At 44.6% G+C, this 17,562-nt stretch overlaps 1 protein-coding gene across 2 annotated transcripts in view; it reads left to right on the forward strand.

Moving 5' to 3' along the window:
• The first annotated feature begins 3,970 nt into the window (after positions 1-3,970).
• LOC139409528 (complement factor H-like) overlaps positions 3,971-17,562 on the forward strand; it is a 56,481-nt gene continuing 42,889 nt past the window's right edge. Inside the window, exons 1-3 of one of the 2 annotated variants that reach the window (XM_071154803.1) lie at positions 3,971-4,078; positions 12,039-12,221; positions 12,599-12,704. In XM_071154803.1, coding sequence (XP_071010904.1) covers positions 4,009-4,078; positions 12,039-12,221; positions 12,599-12,704 — 359 coding nt within the window. In that variant the 5' untranslated portion in view covers positions 3,971-4,008. Of the gene's footprint in view, positions 4,079-10,479; positions 11,194-12,038; positions 12,222-12,598; positions 12,705-17,562 lie in introns of those variants that run through there. The other variant, XM_071154804.1, reaches the window with a different exon arrangement.

The raw sequence follows: 17,562 nt of genomic DNA on the forward strand, positions 1-17,562 counted from the left end.
CACTATGGCCAAGACCAAAGAGCTGTCAAAGGACACCAGAAACAAAATTGTAGACCTGCTCCAGAATGGGAAGACTGAATCTGCAATAGGTAAGCAGCTTGGTTTGAAGAAATCAACTGTGGGAGCAATTATTAGGAAATGGAAGACATACAAGACCACTGATAATCTCCCTCGGTCTGGGGCTCCACGCAAGATCACACCCCGTGGGGTCAAAATGATCACAAGAACGGTGAGCAAAAATCCCTGAACCACACGGGGGGACCTAGTGAATTACCTGCAGAGAGCTGGGAACAAAGTAACAAAGCCTACCATCAGAAACACACTACACTGCCAGGGACTCAAATACTGCAGTGCCAGACGTGTCCCCCTGCTTAAGCCAGTACATGTCCAGGCCCGTCTGAAGTTTGCTAGAGAGTATTTGGATGATCCAGAAGAAGATTGGGAGAATGTCATATGGTCAGATGAAACCAAAATATAACTTTTTGGTAAAAACTCAACTCGTCGTGTTTGGAGGACAAAGAATGCTGAGTTGCATCCAAAGAACACCATACATACTGTGAAGCATGGGGGTGGAAACATCATGCTTTGGGGCTGTTTTTCTGCAAAGGGACCAGGACGACTGATCCGTGTAAAGGAAAGAATGAATGGGGCCATGTATCGTGAGATTTTGAGTGAAAACCTCCTTCCATCAGCAAGGTCATTGAAGATGAAACGTGGCTGGGTCTTTCAGCATGACAATGATCCCAAACACAACGCCCGGGCAACGAAGGAGCATTTCAAGGTCCTGGAGTGGCCTAGCCAGTCTCCAGATCTCAACCCCGTAGAAAATCTTTGGAGGGAGTTGAAAGTCCGTGTTGCCCAGCAACAGTCCCAAAACATCACTGCTCTAGAGGAGATCTGCATGGAGGAATGGGCCAATATACCAGCAACAGTGTGTGAAAACCTTGTGAAGACTTACAGAAAACGTTTGACCTCTGTCATTGCCAACAAAGGGTATATAACAAAGTGTTGAAATAAACTTTCGTTATTGACCAAATACTTATTTTCCAACATAATTTGCAAATAAATTCATTAAAAATCCTACAATGTGATTTTCTGGATTTTTTTTCTTCTCATTTTGTCTGTCATAGTTGAAGTGTACCTATGATGAAAATTACAGGCCTCTCTCATCTTTTTAAGTGGGAGAACTTGCACAATTGGTGGCTGACTAAATACTTTTTTGCCCCACTGTATATACTAGGCAGTGTCAGAGGAAGGCCCAAAAAATTGTCAGAGACTCCAGTCACCCAAGTCATATACTGTCCTCTCAAGCCGGCAAGCAGTACTGGATCGCAAGTCTAGGTCCAAAAGGCTCCTTAACAGCTTCTAACCCTAAGCCATAAGACGGCTGAACAATTAATAATATGGCCACCCGGACTATTTACATTGACAGCCCCCCATCTCCCTACCCCTTTGTCTTTACACTACTGCTACTTGCTGTTATTATCTATGCAGTCGCTTTACCCCTGCCTACATGTACTAATGACATCGACTAACCTGTACCACAGCACATTGACTTGCTACTGTAGCCAATTGTAATGCCACCTGATCTTCAGGACATATTCACACACTGATTCCTGTACCATCTTCTCGTTTCAGAATCCTACACTGTGGACGATCAGCTGATGAACACACAGAACATCCAATTCATGCATCCTCAGAAAGATCAAACTAAACACTCTGTCAAACATGTGGACTATATCAATTTTAAGTGTACTGGTCATAGTAGATTTAGCCCAGGAAGTGTTGATTTTCATCAGCAGTGTATACATGGGGTCATGAAATTGCCTCATTGCCAATAGTGGCTTCAGCTCACGGGAAGAGATGGCCACTGGTTTGTTGGACAAACATGTCAATGCATAACCCCTGTCAATAGTTTTCTTAAATAATTTTCAGCTTCATGATTGTCCAACATTAAATAAAGTGCCTCTGATTCTAATTTAATCAATTTAATTTAATAAAATCTCATTTACTCTAATCGAATCTAGTCTACTTTCATCTACTCTAATACAATGTACTCTAATCTAAACGAATCTACTCTAATCTACTCTAATCCAATCTACTCTAATCTAAACAAATCTACTCTAATCTAATATTTATTATTTTAATTGTTCCCTGGAATATTATCCCATACACCATCAAGCCTTCTCATCCCACTGGACACAGACGCCAAACCAACATCTATTCCACGTGGGTTCAATTTAATTTCCATGACATGGAAACAACGTTGATGTAACGGTTTTCTAGGTGTGAAGGAGAGTCGGACCAAAATGCAGCGTGTAGATTGCGATCCATGTTAAATGAACGAACGTCAAACACGAATCAATAACAAACACTACAAAACAAAGAATTTAACGAACACCGAAACAGACTATACTTGTGTAAACTAACACTGAGACAGGAACAACTACACATAGGACAATCACCCACAAAACACTCAAAGAATATGGCTGCCTAAATATGGTTCCCAATCAGAGACAACGATAAACACCTGCCTCTGATTGAGAACCACTCCAGACAGCCATAGACTTTGCTAGATCACCCCACTAGCTACAATCCCAATACATACCAAAACCCCAAGACAAAACACACCACAATACAAAAACCCCATGCCACACCCTGGCCTGACCCAATACATGAAGATAAACACAAAATACTTCGACCAGGGCGTGACAGAACCCCCCCCCCCCTAAGGTGCGGACTCCCGAACGCACCTCAATACAACAGGGAGGGTCCGGGTGGGCGTCTGTCCTTGGTGGCGGCTCCGGCGCGGGACGTGGACCCCACTCAGTCAATGTCTTTGTCCCCTCTCCTCGCGTCCCTGGATAGTCCACCCTCCCCGCCAACCATGGCCCAGGAGTCCTCACCCAGAACCCCACTGGACTGAGGAGCAGATCGGGACTGAAGGGCAGCTCGGGACCGAGGCAGCTCGGGACTGAGGGAAAGCTCGGGAGTGAGAGGAAGCTCAGGAGTGAGAGGAAGCTCAGGAGTGAGAGGAAGCTCAGGAGTGAGAGGAAGCTCAGGAGTGAGAGGAAGCCCAGGCAGGTAGATAGATCTACCAGATCCTGGCTGGCTGGTGGTTTCAACAGATCCTGGCTGACTGGCAGATCCTGGCTGACTGGCGGATCCTGGCTGACTGGCGGATCTGGCTGATCTTGGTCGACTGGCGGATCCTGGCCGACTGGCGGATCCCGGCCGACTGGCAGATCCCGGCCGACTGGCAGATCCCGGCCGACTGGCGGTTCTGGCAGATCCCGGCCGACTGGCGGTTCTGGCAGATCCCGGCCGACTGGCGGTTCTGGCAGATCCCGGCCGACTGGCGGTTCTGGCAGATCCCGGCCGACTGGCGGTTCTGGCAGATCCCGGCCGACTGGCGGATCTGGAAGTCAATAAAACATGAACTTTAAATCGATTTTGACCCTCCCCTTTTGCCCCTGGATAATACGGATTGACGGGAAAAGGTTGTCTTGCTGGAACAAACATAGCTATGTCAATAGACAGTAAACAGACAGATTTATGTGAGGTTTATGTCAGTACACATTTGTTCAGCATATTTGGTGATTCATCAATGACCTTACAAATGGAGCTTATTATCATTACAATCAACATTCAAAGTATTTGCTACCTGTCTAAATGTCTTTCTATCTCTAAATCTATGCTCTTCAGATTAGATATGTCTCTATATGGCTGACCAAATGATTTGCACTTTTAAATAAGTTTTGATTTGCTCAATTAATGAATAGACTGAACCAATGCAGTTCCTACATTGAGCATTTTCCTCAGTGTTTCCCCTCCCCGCAATGTAGGTTTGATTGAATTCTAGTATTTTGGGTCAGTCCCTCTGGACAGTGGTTCTCTTCAGTGCTCCCTGGGGGCTGGAACTCTGTAGACAAACATTAACTTTGGGATAGACACTCTATATTTATGTTCTACTCCTTCCATTTTTACTGCATCTACCATTTGATCAACATGAAATCATCTCTGACTCTGCTGTGTCTGGTGGTATGGGTGAATGTGGATGCTTCATCAGCTCAGACTGGTAAGGATGTGTTTTCCTTCACTTTCTCACATGCTTGTAGTGACCAAAATGGTATGAACATACAAACGTCTGTATCGGTCCACTAATACAGGCAGCAATGGCCAGGACCATCCCTGAATACAGGACTAGTAAAGGTACTTTTATAACCTCACCCATGTCTTCCTAGAGCCCAAGGATTTCTGTGGACCACCTCCACATCTCATGAACGGAGACACAAACGGTGGTACCAGAGAACGCTACAGAAATGGAGAATCAGTTCAATATGTCTGTCAGAAATACTACATCCTTGATCCCCCTTCAGCGTACAAGACGTGTCGTGACGGGATCTGGATAGGATCGATGACCTGCCTGAGTAAGTAGCCGTCTAAAATAACATTGGCCCAAAGTCTCGCTTGCTAACTCCCCTTTATTTAATTATTTGTTATTTTTTATTTCACCTTTATTTAACCAGGTAGGCAAGTTGAGAGCAATTATCATTTACAATTGCGACCTGGCCAAGAGAAAGCAAAGCAGTTCGACACATACAACGACACAGAGTTACACATGGAGTAAAACAAACATACAGTCAATAAATAATACAGTATAAACAAGTCTATATATGATGTGAGCAAATGAGGTGAGATAAGGGAGGTGAAGGCAAAAAAAGGCCATGGTGGCAAAGTAAATACAATATAGCAAGTAAAACACTGGAATGGTAGATTTGCAGTGGAAGAATGTGTGGGGTGCAAAGGAGCAAAATAAATTGCAGTAATCTGTGAGCTGCTCTGACAGTTGGTGCTTAAAACTAGTGAGGGAGATAAGTGTTTCCAGTTTCAGAGATTTTTGTAGTTCGTTCCAGTCATTGGCAGCAGAGAACTGGAAGGAGAGGTGGCCAAAGAAAGAATTGGTTTTGGGGGTGACCAGAGAGATATACCTGCTGGAGCGCGTGCTACAGGTGGGTGATGCTATGGTGACCAGCGAGCTGACATAAGGGGGGACTTAACCTTGCAGGGTCTTGTAGATGACATGGAGCCAGTGGGTTTGGCGACGAGTATGAAGCGAGGGCCAGCCAACGAGAGCGTACAGGTCGCAATGGTGGGAGTATATGGGGCTTTGGTGAAAAAACGGATTGCACTGTGATAGACTGCATCCAATTTGTTGAGTAGGGTATTGGAGGCTATTTTGGAAATTACATCGCCGAAGTCGAGGATTGGTAGGATGTTCAGTTTTACAAGGGTATGTTTGGCAGCATGAGTGAAGGATGCTTTGTTGCGAAATAGGAAGCCAATTCTAGATTTAACTTTGGATTGGCGATGTTTGATGTGGGTCTGGAAGGAGAGTTTACAGTTTAACCAGACACCTAGCTATTTGTAGTTGTCCACGTATTCTAAGTCAGAGCCGTCCAGAGTAGTGATGTTGGACAGGTGGGCAGGTGCAGGCAGCGATCGCTTGAAGAGCATGCATTTAGTTTTACTTGTATTTAAGAGCAATTGGAGGCCATGGAAGTAGAGTTGTATGGCATTGAAGCTTGCCTGGAGGGTTGTTAACACAGTGTCCAAAGAAGGGTCAGAAGTACACAGAATGGTGTCGTCTGCGTAGAGGTGGATCAGAGACTCACCAGCAGCAAGAGCGTCATCATTTGATGTATACAGAGAAGAGAGTCGGTCCAAGAATTGATCCCTGTGGCACCCCCATAGAGACTGCCAGAGGTCCGGACAGCAGACCCTCCGATTTGACACACTGAACTCTATCAGAGAAGTAGTTGGTGAACCAGGCGAGGCAATCATTTGAGAAACTAAGGCTGTCGAGTCTGCCGATGAGGATGTGGTGATTGACAGAGTCGAAAGCCTTGGCCAGATCAATGAATACGGCTGCACAGTAATGTTTCTTATCGATGGCGGTTAAGATATCGTTTAGGACCTTGAGCGTGGCTGAGGTGCACCCATGACCAGCTCTGAAACCAGATTGAATAGCAGAGAAGGTATGGTGAGATTCGAAATGGTCGGTAATCTGTTTGTTGACTTGGCTTTCGAAGACCTTAGAAAGGCAGGGTAGGATAGATATAGGTCTGTAGCAGTTTGGGTCAAGAGTGCCCCCCCCCTTTGAAGAGGGGGATGACCGCAGCTGCTTTCCAATCTTTGTGAATCTCAGACGACACGAAAGAGAGGTTGAACAGGCTAGTAATAGGGGTGGCAACAATTTCGGCAGATAATTTTAGAAAGAGAGGGTCCAGATTGTCTAGCCCAGCTGATTTGTAGGGGTCCAGATTTTGCAGCTCTTTCAGAACATCAGCTGACTGGATTTGGGAGAAGGAGAAATGGGGAAGGCTTGGGCGAGTTGCTGTGGGGGGTGTAGTGCTGTTGACCGGGGTAGGGGTAGCCAGGTGGAAAGCACGGCCAGCCGTAGAAAAATGCTTATGGAAATTCTCAATGATAGTGGATTTATCAGTGGTGACAGTGTTTCCTATCTTCAGAGCACTGGGCAGCTGGGAGGAGGTGTTCTTATTCTCCATGGACTTTACAGTGTCCCAGAACTTTTTTGAGTTAGTGTTGCAGGAAGCAAATTTCTGCTTGAAAAAGCTAGCCTTGGCTTTTCTAACTGCCTGTGTATAATTTAACGATCGGAATGGAATGGAATTCAAGTTCAATTGATTATTATTTTAAAATGCATCTAAAATTGAAATGTAACTGTTGAACCATGCTCCTGAGGCATTGACAAGTGATATTCCTCAAGGATCTATGGGTATAGTGATAACATTAATTAAAATGAAAAACAACTAAATATCTTTGGCCCTTGAAGGACACGTTCACACACTGATTCCTGTACCATATTCTCATTTCAGAACCCTGCACTGTGGATGAAGAACTGATGAACACACAGAACATCCAATTTAAATATCCTCCGGAAGATCAAAATAAACTCTATGCCACACATGGGGATCATACCACTTTTAAGTGTACTGGTCATAGTAGACTGAGCCCAGTTAGTGTTGATTTTCGTCAGCAGTGTATAAACGGGGTCATGAACTTGCCTTATTGCCAATAGTGGCTTCGTCTTACGCAAAGAGATGGCCACTGGATTGTTGGGCAAACATGTCAATGAATAACCCCTGTCAATAGTTTGCTCAAAATATTTTCAGATTCATTGTCTGAATAAATGTATGGTATTTCATGATTGTCCAACATGAAATAAAGTGCTGCTGGTTCATATTTACTCATCTACTCTTGATTATTTTAATTGTTCCATGGAATAAAAGTATCACACACACACAACCAAGCTTTCTAAAGTTAGTGGTGTGGGAATTAATTTCTCAAAGTTCACTATAAAGATTCACAAAGTTGTTTTACAATATCTTAGCAACCAGACAAATGTTTATGTGATGTTCAACTGCATCATCATCACATAGTGCCTTGATGACGTGTTCCTTCCTGTTGTTTGCATCCTGATCATTTAAGCAGGAATATTGTCCTTCAATTCTCATATGCAAGAAAACGTTTAATGTCATGTTTTATGTATGGTTCGTCAAGTTGGCTGGCTAATATGAGGCTACGGTGAGCCATGGCAGTACAGACATACACCCAAGGTGCAGAAATAGATTTTGTCCCTCCCCTTTTGCCCCTATAAAACATGGCTTGACAGGAAAAGGAGGCACTGGCTTGCTGGAACAAACATTAGCCATGTCAATAGACAGTGAACAAGGTTTATGTACCGTAAGGGTTATGTTAGTCCAGGTTTTGTGATTGAATAATGACTAAATGTTTCAATAGATCTTATCCACATTCTAACTACAGTATGTGATACCTGCACCACTCAATGCTTATTCAGCTCTTAATTTAAGCACATAAGATTACTGTAGAAATGTCTCTATCTCATGTAGCTGAACAATAGTGGAAGACCGAGAACACAAGTTATTTATTCTGATATCTAAGGTTTATGCTGAACAATAGTGGAAGACTGAGCAAAAGTTAAAAGTGAAAAGTTATTTATTCTGATATCTAATATAGTGGTCTTAAAAATACTACAAATTTTAATAATTCAAATTAAAATGAGTTGTTTTCTGACCTATTAGTAATAGACTGAACCAACACAGTTCCCACATTGGGTATTTTCACAAGAGCTGTTCTTTAAAAAAATACAAAATAAATGTAAGGGTTGGATCAGCTTAATATTGCGGAAAGATTGCTGCTTTCATCAATATAATAGTCTGCATCATTTCCAATCCAACATATAATTTTGGGGTAAATATATATATCCATATACAGTGGGGAGAACAAGTATTTGATACACTGCCGATTTTGCTGGTTTTCCTACTTACAAAGCATGTCGAGGTCTGTAATTTTTATCATAGGTAAACTTCAACTGAGAGAAACGGAATCTAAAACAAAAATCCAGAAAATCACATTGTATGATTTTTAACTAATTAATTTGCATTTTATTGCATGACATAAGTATTTGATCACCTACCAACCAGTAAGAATTCCAGCTCTCACAAAACTGGTAGTTTTTCTTTAAGAATCCCTCCTGTTCTCCACTCATTACCTGTATGAACTGCACTTGTTTGAACTCGTTACCTGTATAAAAGACACCTGTCCACACACTCAATCAAACAGACTCCAACCTCTCCACAATGGCCAAGACCAGAGAGCTGTGTAAGGACATCAGGGATAAAATTATAGACCTGCACAAGGCTGGGATGGGCTATTTATTTTACTTGGCAAGTCAGTTAAGAACAAATTCTTATTTTCAATGACAGCCTAGGAACGGTGGGTTAACTGCCTGTTCAGGGGCAGAATGACAGATTTGTACCTTGTCAGCTCGGGGATTTGAACTTGCAACCTTCGGGTTACTAGTCCAACACTCTAACCACTAGGCTACCCTGCCGCCCTTACAGGACAATAGGCAAGCAGCTTGGTGAGAACGCAACAACTGTTGGCGCAATTACTAGAAAATGGAAGAAGTTCAAGATGCCGGTCAATCACCCTCGGTCTGGGGCTCCATGCAAGATCTCACCTCGTGGGGCATCAATGATCATGAGGAAGGTGAGGGATCAACCCAGAACTACATGGCAGGACCTGGTCAATGACCTGGTCAATGACCTGAAGAGAGCTGGGACCACAGTCTCAAAGAAAACCATTAGTAACACACTACGCCGTCATGGATTAAAATCCTGCAGCGCACGCAAGGTCCCCCTGCACAAGCCAGCGCATGTCCAGGCCCATCTGAAGTTTGCCAATGACCATCTGGATGATCCAGAGGAGGAATGGGAGAAGGTCATGTGGTCTGATGAGACAAAAATAGAGCTTTTTGGTCTAAACTCCACTCGCCGTGTTTGGAGAAAGAAGAAGGATGAGTGCAACCGCAAGAACACCATCCCAACCGTGGAGCATGGAGGTGGAAACATCATTCTTTGGGGATGCTTTTCTGCAAAGGGGACAGGATGACTGCACCGTATTGAGGGGAGGATGGATGGGGCCATGTGTCGTGACATCTTGGCCAACAACCTCCTTCCCTCAGTAAGAGCATTGAAGATGGGATGTGGCTGGATCTTCCAGCATGACAACGACCCGAAACACACAGCCAGGGCAACTAAGCAGTGGCTCCGTAAGAAGCATCTCAAGGTCCTGGAGTGGCCTAGCCAGTCTCCAGACCTGAACTCAATAGAAAATCTTTGGAGGGAGCTGAAAGTCCCTATTGCCCAGCGACAGCCCCGAAACCTGAAGGATCTGGAGAAGGTCTGTATGGAGGAGTGGGCCAAAATCCCTGCTGCAGTATGTGCAAACTTGGTCAAGAACTACAGGAAACGTATGATCTCTGTAATTGCAAACAAAGGTTTCTGTACCAAATATTAAGTTCTGCTTTTCTGATGTATCAAATACTTATGTCATGCAATAAAATGCAAATTAATTAGTTAAAAATCATACAATGTGATTTTCTGGATTTTTGCAAAATCGGCAGTGTATCAAATACTTGTTCTGCCCACTGTACATGTACACAACCAAGCTTTCTAACGTATGTGTTGCAGGAATGAATTTCTCAAAGTTCAGTATAAAGACACATAAAGGATTTTTTTTACAATTTCTTAGCAACCATTTTATAAATATTTTTATTTATAAAAAAACTTATGTGATGTTCAACTGCATCATCATCACATATTCCCTTGATGACGTGTTCCTTCCTGTTGGTGGCATCCTGATCATTTAAGCAGGAATATTGTCCTTCAATTCTCATATGCAAGAAAACTTTTAATGTCATGTTTTATGTATGGTTCGTCAAGTTGGCTGGCTAATATGAGGCTACGGTGAGCCATGGCAGTACAGACATACACCCAAGGTGCAGAAATAGATTGTGTCCCTCCCCTTTTGCCCCTAGAAAACATGGCTTGACAGGAAAAGGAGGCACTGGCTTGCTGGAACAAACATTAGCCATGTCAATAGACAGTGAACAAGGTTTATGTACCGTAAGGGTTATGTTAGTCCAGGTTTTGTGATTGGATAATGACAAAATGTTTCAATGGATCTTATCCACATTCTAACTACAGTATGTGATACCTGCACCACTCAATGCTTATTTAGCTCTTAATTTAAGCACATCAGATTACTGTAGAAATGTCTCTATCTCATGTAGCTGAACAATAGTGGAAGACCGAGAACACAAGTTATTTATTCTGATATCTAAGGTTTATGCTGAACAATAGTGGAAGACTGAGCAAAAGTTAAAAGTTAAAAGTTATTTATTCTGATATCTAATATAGTGGTCTTAAAAATACTACAAATTAAAATCATTCAAATTAAAATGAGTTGTTTTCTGACCTATTAGTAATAGACTGAACCAACACAGTTCCCACATTGGGTATTTTCACAAGAACTGTGTTTTTAACGCAGTGAAGGTTTGATTAAATTCCATGTATTGGAGTTTTCCAGTATTTTGGGTCAGTCCCCCTGGACAGTGGTTCTCTTCAGTGCTCCCTGGGGGCTGGAACTCTGTAGACAAACATTAACTTTGGGATAGACACTCTATATTTATGTTCTACTCCTTCCATTTTTACTGCATCTACCATTTGATCAACATGAAATCATCTCTGACTCTGCTGTGTCTGGTGGTATGGATGAATGTGGATGCTTCATCAGCTCAGACTGGTAAGGATGTGTTTTCCGTCACTTTCTCACATGCTTGCAGTGCCCACATTGTGTTAGTATCCACCAATTGCTCTGTAAGACTCTGACTAGACAAAGTGAGTAAACATAATTGATGTACTCACGTTTCTTATTATAGCCAATAATTTATCTCATTGTCAATATATAAGTCGGTGAAATGACAAGTAACCAGCAGAAAATCTTGCAGACATAAGCGTGATTTCTCATTCAGGGGGAAATGTCTTGTCCGTGGGGGGGGGGGGGGGCTTTGTCAGTCTGCTAATACAGGTGGCAATGGCCAGGATCAGGAAGAGTAAAATGCCAAAGCACTAATTTTGTGTAGAAAAAGTATACTGCATGTTTTTACATTTTTCAGGGGGTGCTGCAGCACCCTCATCACCCTTAGTTCCACACTGCTAATTTTGCAGAATGTGCCTTTAAAAGGTTTTAATGCTCGTCTCCAACTCATGTGTAAGACCAATTCATCTTTAACTTATTCCACTGCAGATGAATCTCATAATTTCTAATAATATCCATCATGATTTAATGTTGTATTGATACAGTTCCGATAATGTCACAGAACTGAAACATATTTGTGCTAAACTACTGTAATAGAGCTGTGTGATGATCAGTGCTTGGAATGTGAAGGTTCTATCTGCTAAAAGAAGATTCTGAGATAATTGGTTTTAAAACTCCAAACCCTCATCGGTTTGAATGGTGTCAGCAAATTAGAGTACTATATAGGTAGAGAACACTGAACAGAACAAGGCTGTGTCAATAACAACATAGAACTTTGTAGTGCCAAGCTCTCTGTTTGTCTAAAGGTTTTTCCTCTGCTCCTCTGTCAGTGTGCAGTGGACCTCTTCCAAATGTGCCCGATGCCAGGGTCACTGAGGAAAGCATCAAAAATGAGTACAAAGAGGACGACATTGTCCTTTTTTCCTGCAACTTTGGCTTTGTGCCAGCAGGCAGAATAAGTTATCAGTGTAAGAAGAATAAGTGGGTGGCGGTCCGTCAGGGGAAATGCAAGCGTGAGTATTTCTTTCAATGTTACAGATTCAATATTGTTGTTATACATTTGACATTTTAGTCATTTAAGCACACGTTCCTATCCAGAGCGACTTATTGTTCGTGCATTTATTTTAAAGGGATAGTTTGGGATTTTGTCAATGAGGGGAAGTAGATGATGGGCCTCACTGCCAAAATCCCAAACTATCCCTTTAAGATAGCTAAGTGAGACAGCCACATTAAGTATGTTCATTTTTCCTCAACAAAATAGCTATGGTAGTAGTTATGATTAGCATAAGCCCATAATAGCTTAGTTAAACACTCTAAAAGATCTGTTAACATATCACTTTCTTACAAACTGTATCATGATCTTGTTTTCCTGTGGTTTCCTGACATCTAGCTAAACCATGTGAGCTCCCTGATGAAACTGCCAATGGCCACTACAGCATCCACGTTGGAAATGACTTTGTCTTTGGAGCCACTATCAAATACACTTGCAAAGACGGGCAAGTTTTTTTTTAAAGATTGAATTTCATTATTATTTATGATAAATGTTTCAAATAATAGCCCCCACCCCAATAGCTCTCTGTCCTTCCAATCCAGCCTGCCTAGTATGGGGCTGAATCCAGCCTGTCTAGTATGGGGCTGAATCCAGCCTGTCTAGTATGGGGCTGAATTCAGCCTGTCTAGTATGGGGCTGAATGCAGCCTGTCTAGTATGGGGCTGAATGCAGCCTGTCTAGCATGAGCTGTATCCAGCCTGTCTAGTATGGGGTTGAAACCAGTATGTCTAGTTTGGGGCTGATTCCAGCCTGTCTAGTATGGACTTAATACAGACTGTCTAGTATAGCTCTGAATCCAGGCCATTTATTATGGGCCTGGATCCAGCCTGCCTGGTATGGGGCTGAATCCAGCCTGTCTAGTATAGCTCTGAATCCAGCCCGTCAAGTATGGGGTTGAATCCAGCCTGTCTTAAATGGGGCTGAATCTAGCCTGTCTAGTATGGGGCTGAATCTTAAATGGACTGAATCCAGCCTGTGGGCTTAATCCAACCTTTCTTAAATGTGCTGATTCCAGCCTGTCAAGTATTGGGCTGAATCTAGCCTGTCTAGTATGGGGCTGATTCCAGCCTGTCTAGTATTGGGCTGAATCTAGCCTGTCTAGTATTGGGCTGAATCTAGCCTGCCTTGTATGGGGCTTAATCCAGCCTGTATAGTATGGGGTTGAATCCAGCCCATCTAGTATGGGGTTGAATCCAGCCCATCTAGTATGGGGATGAATTATTCCTGCCTTCTATGGGGCTGAATCCAGCCAGGTCTAGTATGGGGATGAATTATTCCTGCCTTCTATGGGGCTGAATCCAGCCAGGTCTAGTATGGGGATGAATTATTCCTGCCTTCTATGGGACAAATCCAGCCTGTCTAGTGTGGGGTTGAATCCAACCTGTCAAGTATGGGGCTGAATCCAGCCTGTCAAGTATGGGGCTGAATCCAGCCCATCTAGTATGGGGCAGAATCCAGCCTGTCAAGTATGGGGCTGAATCCAGCCTGTCAAGTATGGGGCTGAATCCAGCCCGTTTAGTATGGGGCAGAATCCAGCCTGCCTGGTATGGGCTTGAATCCAGCCTGTCTAGTTTGGGGATTAATTATTCCTGCCTTCTACGGGGCTGAATCCAGCCTGCCTAGTATGGGGCTGAATCCAGCCCATCTGGTCTGGAGCTGAATCCAGCCTGCCTTGTATAGGGCTAAATCCAGCATGTCTTGTTTGAGGCTGAATCCAGCCTGTCTTGTATGAGGCTGAATCCAGCGTTTCTAGTATGGGGATGAATCCATCCTGTCTAGTATGGGCTGAATCCATCCTGTCTAGTTTTGGGCTGACTCCAGCCTGCCGAGTATGGGGCTGAATCCAGCCTGCCTAGTATGGTGCTGAATCCATTCTGTCTAGTATGGGCTGAATCCAGCCTGTCTTAAATGGACTGAATACAGCCTGCCTAGTATGGGGTTGAATCCAGCCTGTCAAGTATGGGGCTGAATCCAGCCCGTCTAGTATGGGAATGAATCCAGGCTGTCTAGTATGGGGTAAAATCCAGCCTGCCTAGTATGGGGCCAAATCCAGCCTGTCTAGTATGGGGTTAAATCCAGCCTGCCTAGTATGGGGCCGAATCCAGCATGTCTAGTCTGGGGCTGAATCCAGCCAGCCTGGTATGGGGCTGAATCCAGCATGCCTAGTATGGGGCAGAATCCAGCCTGCCTAGTATTCGGCTGATGCCAGCGTGTCTAGTATGGGGCTGAATTCAGCCTGTCTAGTACGGGGCTGAATCCATTCCATCTAGTATGGGGTTGAATCCAGCCTGTCTAGTATAGTGCTGAATCCAGCCTTTCTTGTATTGTCTGAATCCAGTCCATCTAGTATGGGCTGAATCCAGCCTTTCTTGTATGAGACTAAATCTAGCCTGCTGAGTATGATGCTGAATCCGTTCTGTCTAGTATGGGGCTGAATCCAGCCTGTCTAGAATGGGGTTGAATCCAGCCTGTCTAGTATGGGGCTGAATCCAGCCTGTCTAGTATAGCTCTGAATCCAGCCCGTCTAATATGGGGCTGAATCCAGCCTGTCTAGTATGGGGCTGAATCCAGCCTGTCTAGTATGGAACTGAATCAAGCCTGTCAAGTATGAGGCTGAATCCAGCCTGCCTAGTATGGGGCTGAATCCAGCCTGTCTTGTATGAGGCTGAATCCAGCCTGTCTAGTAAAGGGCTAAATCCATCCTGCCTAGTTTGGGGCTGAATCCAGCCTTTCTAGAATGGGATGAATCCAGCCTGTCAAGTATGGGGCTGAATCCAGCCTGTCTTAAATGGGCTGAATCCAGCCTGTCTAGTATGGGGTTGAATCCAGCCTGTCTAGTATGGGGTTGAATCCAGCCTGTCTTAAATGGGCTGAATCCAGCCTGTCTAGTATGGGGTTGAATCCAGCATGTCTTAAATGGGGCTGAATCCAGCCCGTCTAGTATGGGGCTGAATCTTAAATGGGCTGAATCCAACCTGTGGGCTTAATCCAACCTTTCTTAAATGTGCTGAATCCAGCCTGTCTTGAATGGGGCTGAATCTAGCCTGCCTTGTATGGGGCTTAATCCAGCCTCTCTAGTATTGGGCTGAATCTAGCCTACCTTCTATGGGGCTGATTCCAGCCTGTCAAGTATTGGGCTGAATCTAGCCTGTCTAGTATGGGGATGAATTATTCCTGCCTTCTATGGGGCTGAATCCAGCCTGCCTAGTATGGGTTGAATCCATTCTGCCTAGTATGGGGCTGAATCCAGCCTGTCTAGTATGTGGCTGAATCCAGCCTGTCTAGTATTGGGCTGAATCCATCCTGTCTAGTGTGGGGCTGAAACCATCCTGTCTAGTATTGTGCTGAATCCATCCTGTCTAGTTTGGGGCTAAATCCAGCCTGTCTAGTATGGGGCTGAATCCTTTCTGTCTAGTATGGGCTGAATCCAGCAATTCTAGTATGGGACAAATCCAGCCTGTCTAGTGTGGGGTTGAATCCAACCTGTCTCGTATGGGGTTAAATCCAGGCTGCCTAGTATGGGGTTGAATCCAGCCTGTCAAGTATGGGGCTGAATCCATCCTGTCTAGTATGGGGTTGAATCCAGCCTGTCAAGTATGGGGCTGAATCCAGCCTGTCAAGTATGGGGCTGAATCCAGCCCGTCTAGTATGGGGATGAATTATTCCTGCCTTCTACGGGGCTGAATCCAGCCTGTCTAGTATGGGGCTGAATCCAGCCTGCCTACTATGCGGCTGATGCAAGCCTGCCTAGTATGGGGCTGAATCCAGCCCATCTGGTTTGGAGCTGAATCCAGCCTGCCTTGTATAGGGCTGAATCCAGCATGTCTTGTTTGAGGCTGAATCCAGCCTGTCTTATATGAGGCTGAATCCAGCGTTTCTAGTATGGGGATGAATCCAGCCTGTCTAGTATGGGGATGAATCCAGCCTGTCTTGTTTGAGGCTGAATCCAGCCTGTCTTGTATGAGGCTGAATCCAGCATTTCTAGTATGGGGATGAATCCAGCATGTCTAGTATGGGGCTGAATCCAGCCTGTCTAGTATGGGGATGAATCCAGCCTGTCTAGTATGGGGTTGAATCCAGCCTCTTAAATGGGATGAATCCAGCGTTTCTAGTATGGGGCTGAATCCAGCCTGTCTAGTATGGGGTTGAATCCAGCCTGTCTAGTATGGGGATGAATCCAGCCTGTCTTGTTTGAGGCTGAATCCAGCCTGTCTTGTATGAGGCTGAATCCAGCGTTTCTAGTATGGGGATGAATCCAGCCTGACAAGTATTTGGCTGAATCCAGCCTGTCTAGTATGGGGATGAATCCAGCCTGCCTGGTATGGGCTTGAATCCAGCCTGTCTAGTTTGGGGATGAATTATTCCTGCCTTCTACGGGGCTGAATCCAGCCTGTCTAGCATGGGGCTGAATCCAGCCTGCCTACTATGCGGCTGATGCCAGCCTGCCTAGTATGGGGCTGAATCCAGCCCATCTGGTCTGGAGCTGTATCCAGCCTGCCTTGTATAGGGCTGAATCCAGCATGTCTTGTTTGAGGCTGAATCCAGCCTGTCTTGTATGAGGCTGAATCCAGCGTTTCTAGTATGGGGATGAATCCATCCTGTCTAGTATGGGGCTGAATCCAGCCCATCTAGTATGGGGCAGAATCCAGCCTGTCAAGTATGGGGCTGAATCCAGCCCATCTAGTATGGGGCAGAATCCAGCCTGTCAAGTATGGGGCTGAATCCAGCCTGTCAAGTATGGGGCTGAATCCAGCCCGTTTAGTATGGGGCAGAATCCAGCCTGCCTGGTATGGGCTTGAATCCAGCCTGTCTAGTTTGGGGATTAATTATTCCTGCCTTCTACGGGGCTGAATCCAGCCTGCCTAGTATGGGGCTGAATCCAGCCCATCTGGTCTGGAGCTGAATCCAGCCTGCCTTGTATAGGGCTAAATCCAGCATGTCTTGTTTGAGGCTGAATCCAGCCTGTTTTGTATGAGGCTGAATCCAGCGTTTCTAGTATGGGGATGAATCCATCCTGTCTAGTATGGGCTGAATCCATCCTGTCTAGTTTTGGGCTGACTCCAGCCTGCCGAGTATGTGGCTGAATCCAGCCTGCCTAGTATGGTGCTGAATCCATTCTGTCTAGTATGGGCTGAATCCAGCCTGTCTTAAATGGACTGAATACAGCCTGCCTAGTATGGGGTTGAATCCAGCCTGTCAAGTATGGTCTTGTATGGGAATGATTCCAGGCTGTCTAGTATGGGGTAAAATCCAGCCTGCCTAGTATGGGGCCAAATCCAGCCTGTCTAGTATGGGGTTAAATC

The sequence above is a fragment of the Oncorhynchus clarkii genome, chromosome 5 (genome assembly GCF_045791955.1).
Source record: "Oncorhynchus clarkii lewisi isolate Uvic-CL-2024 chromosome 5, UVic_Ocla_1.0, whole genome shotgun sequence".
NCBI lineage: Eukaryota > Metazoa > Chordata > Actinopteri > Salmoniformes > Salmonidae > Oncorhynchus > Oncorhynchus clarkii.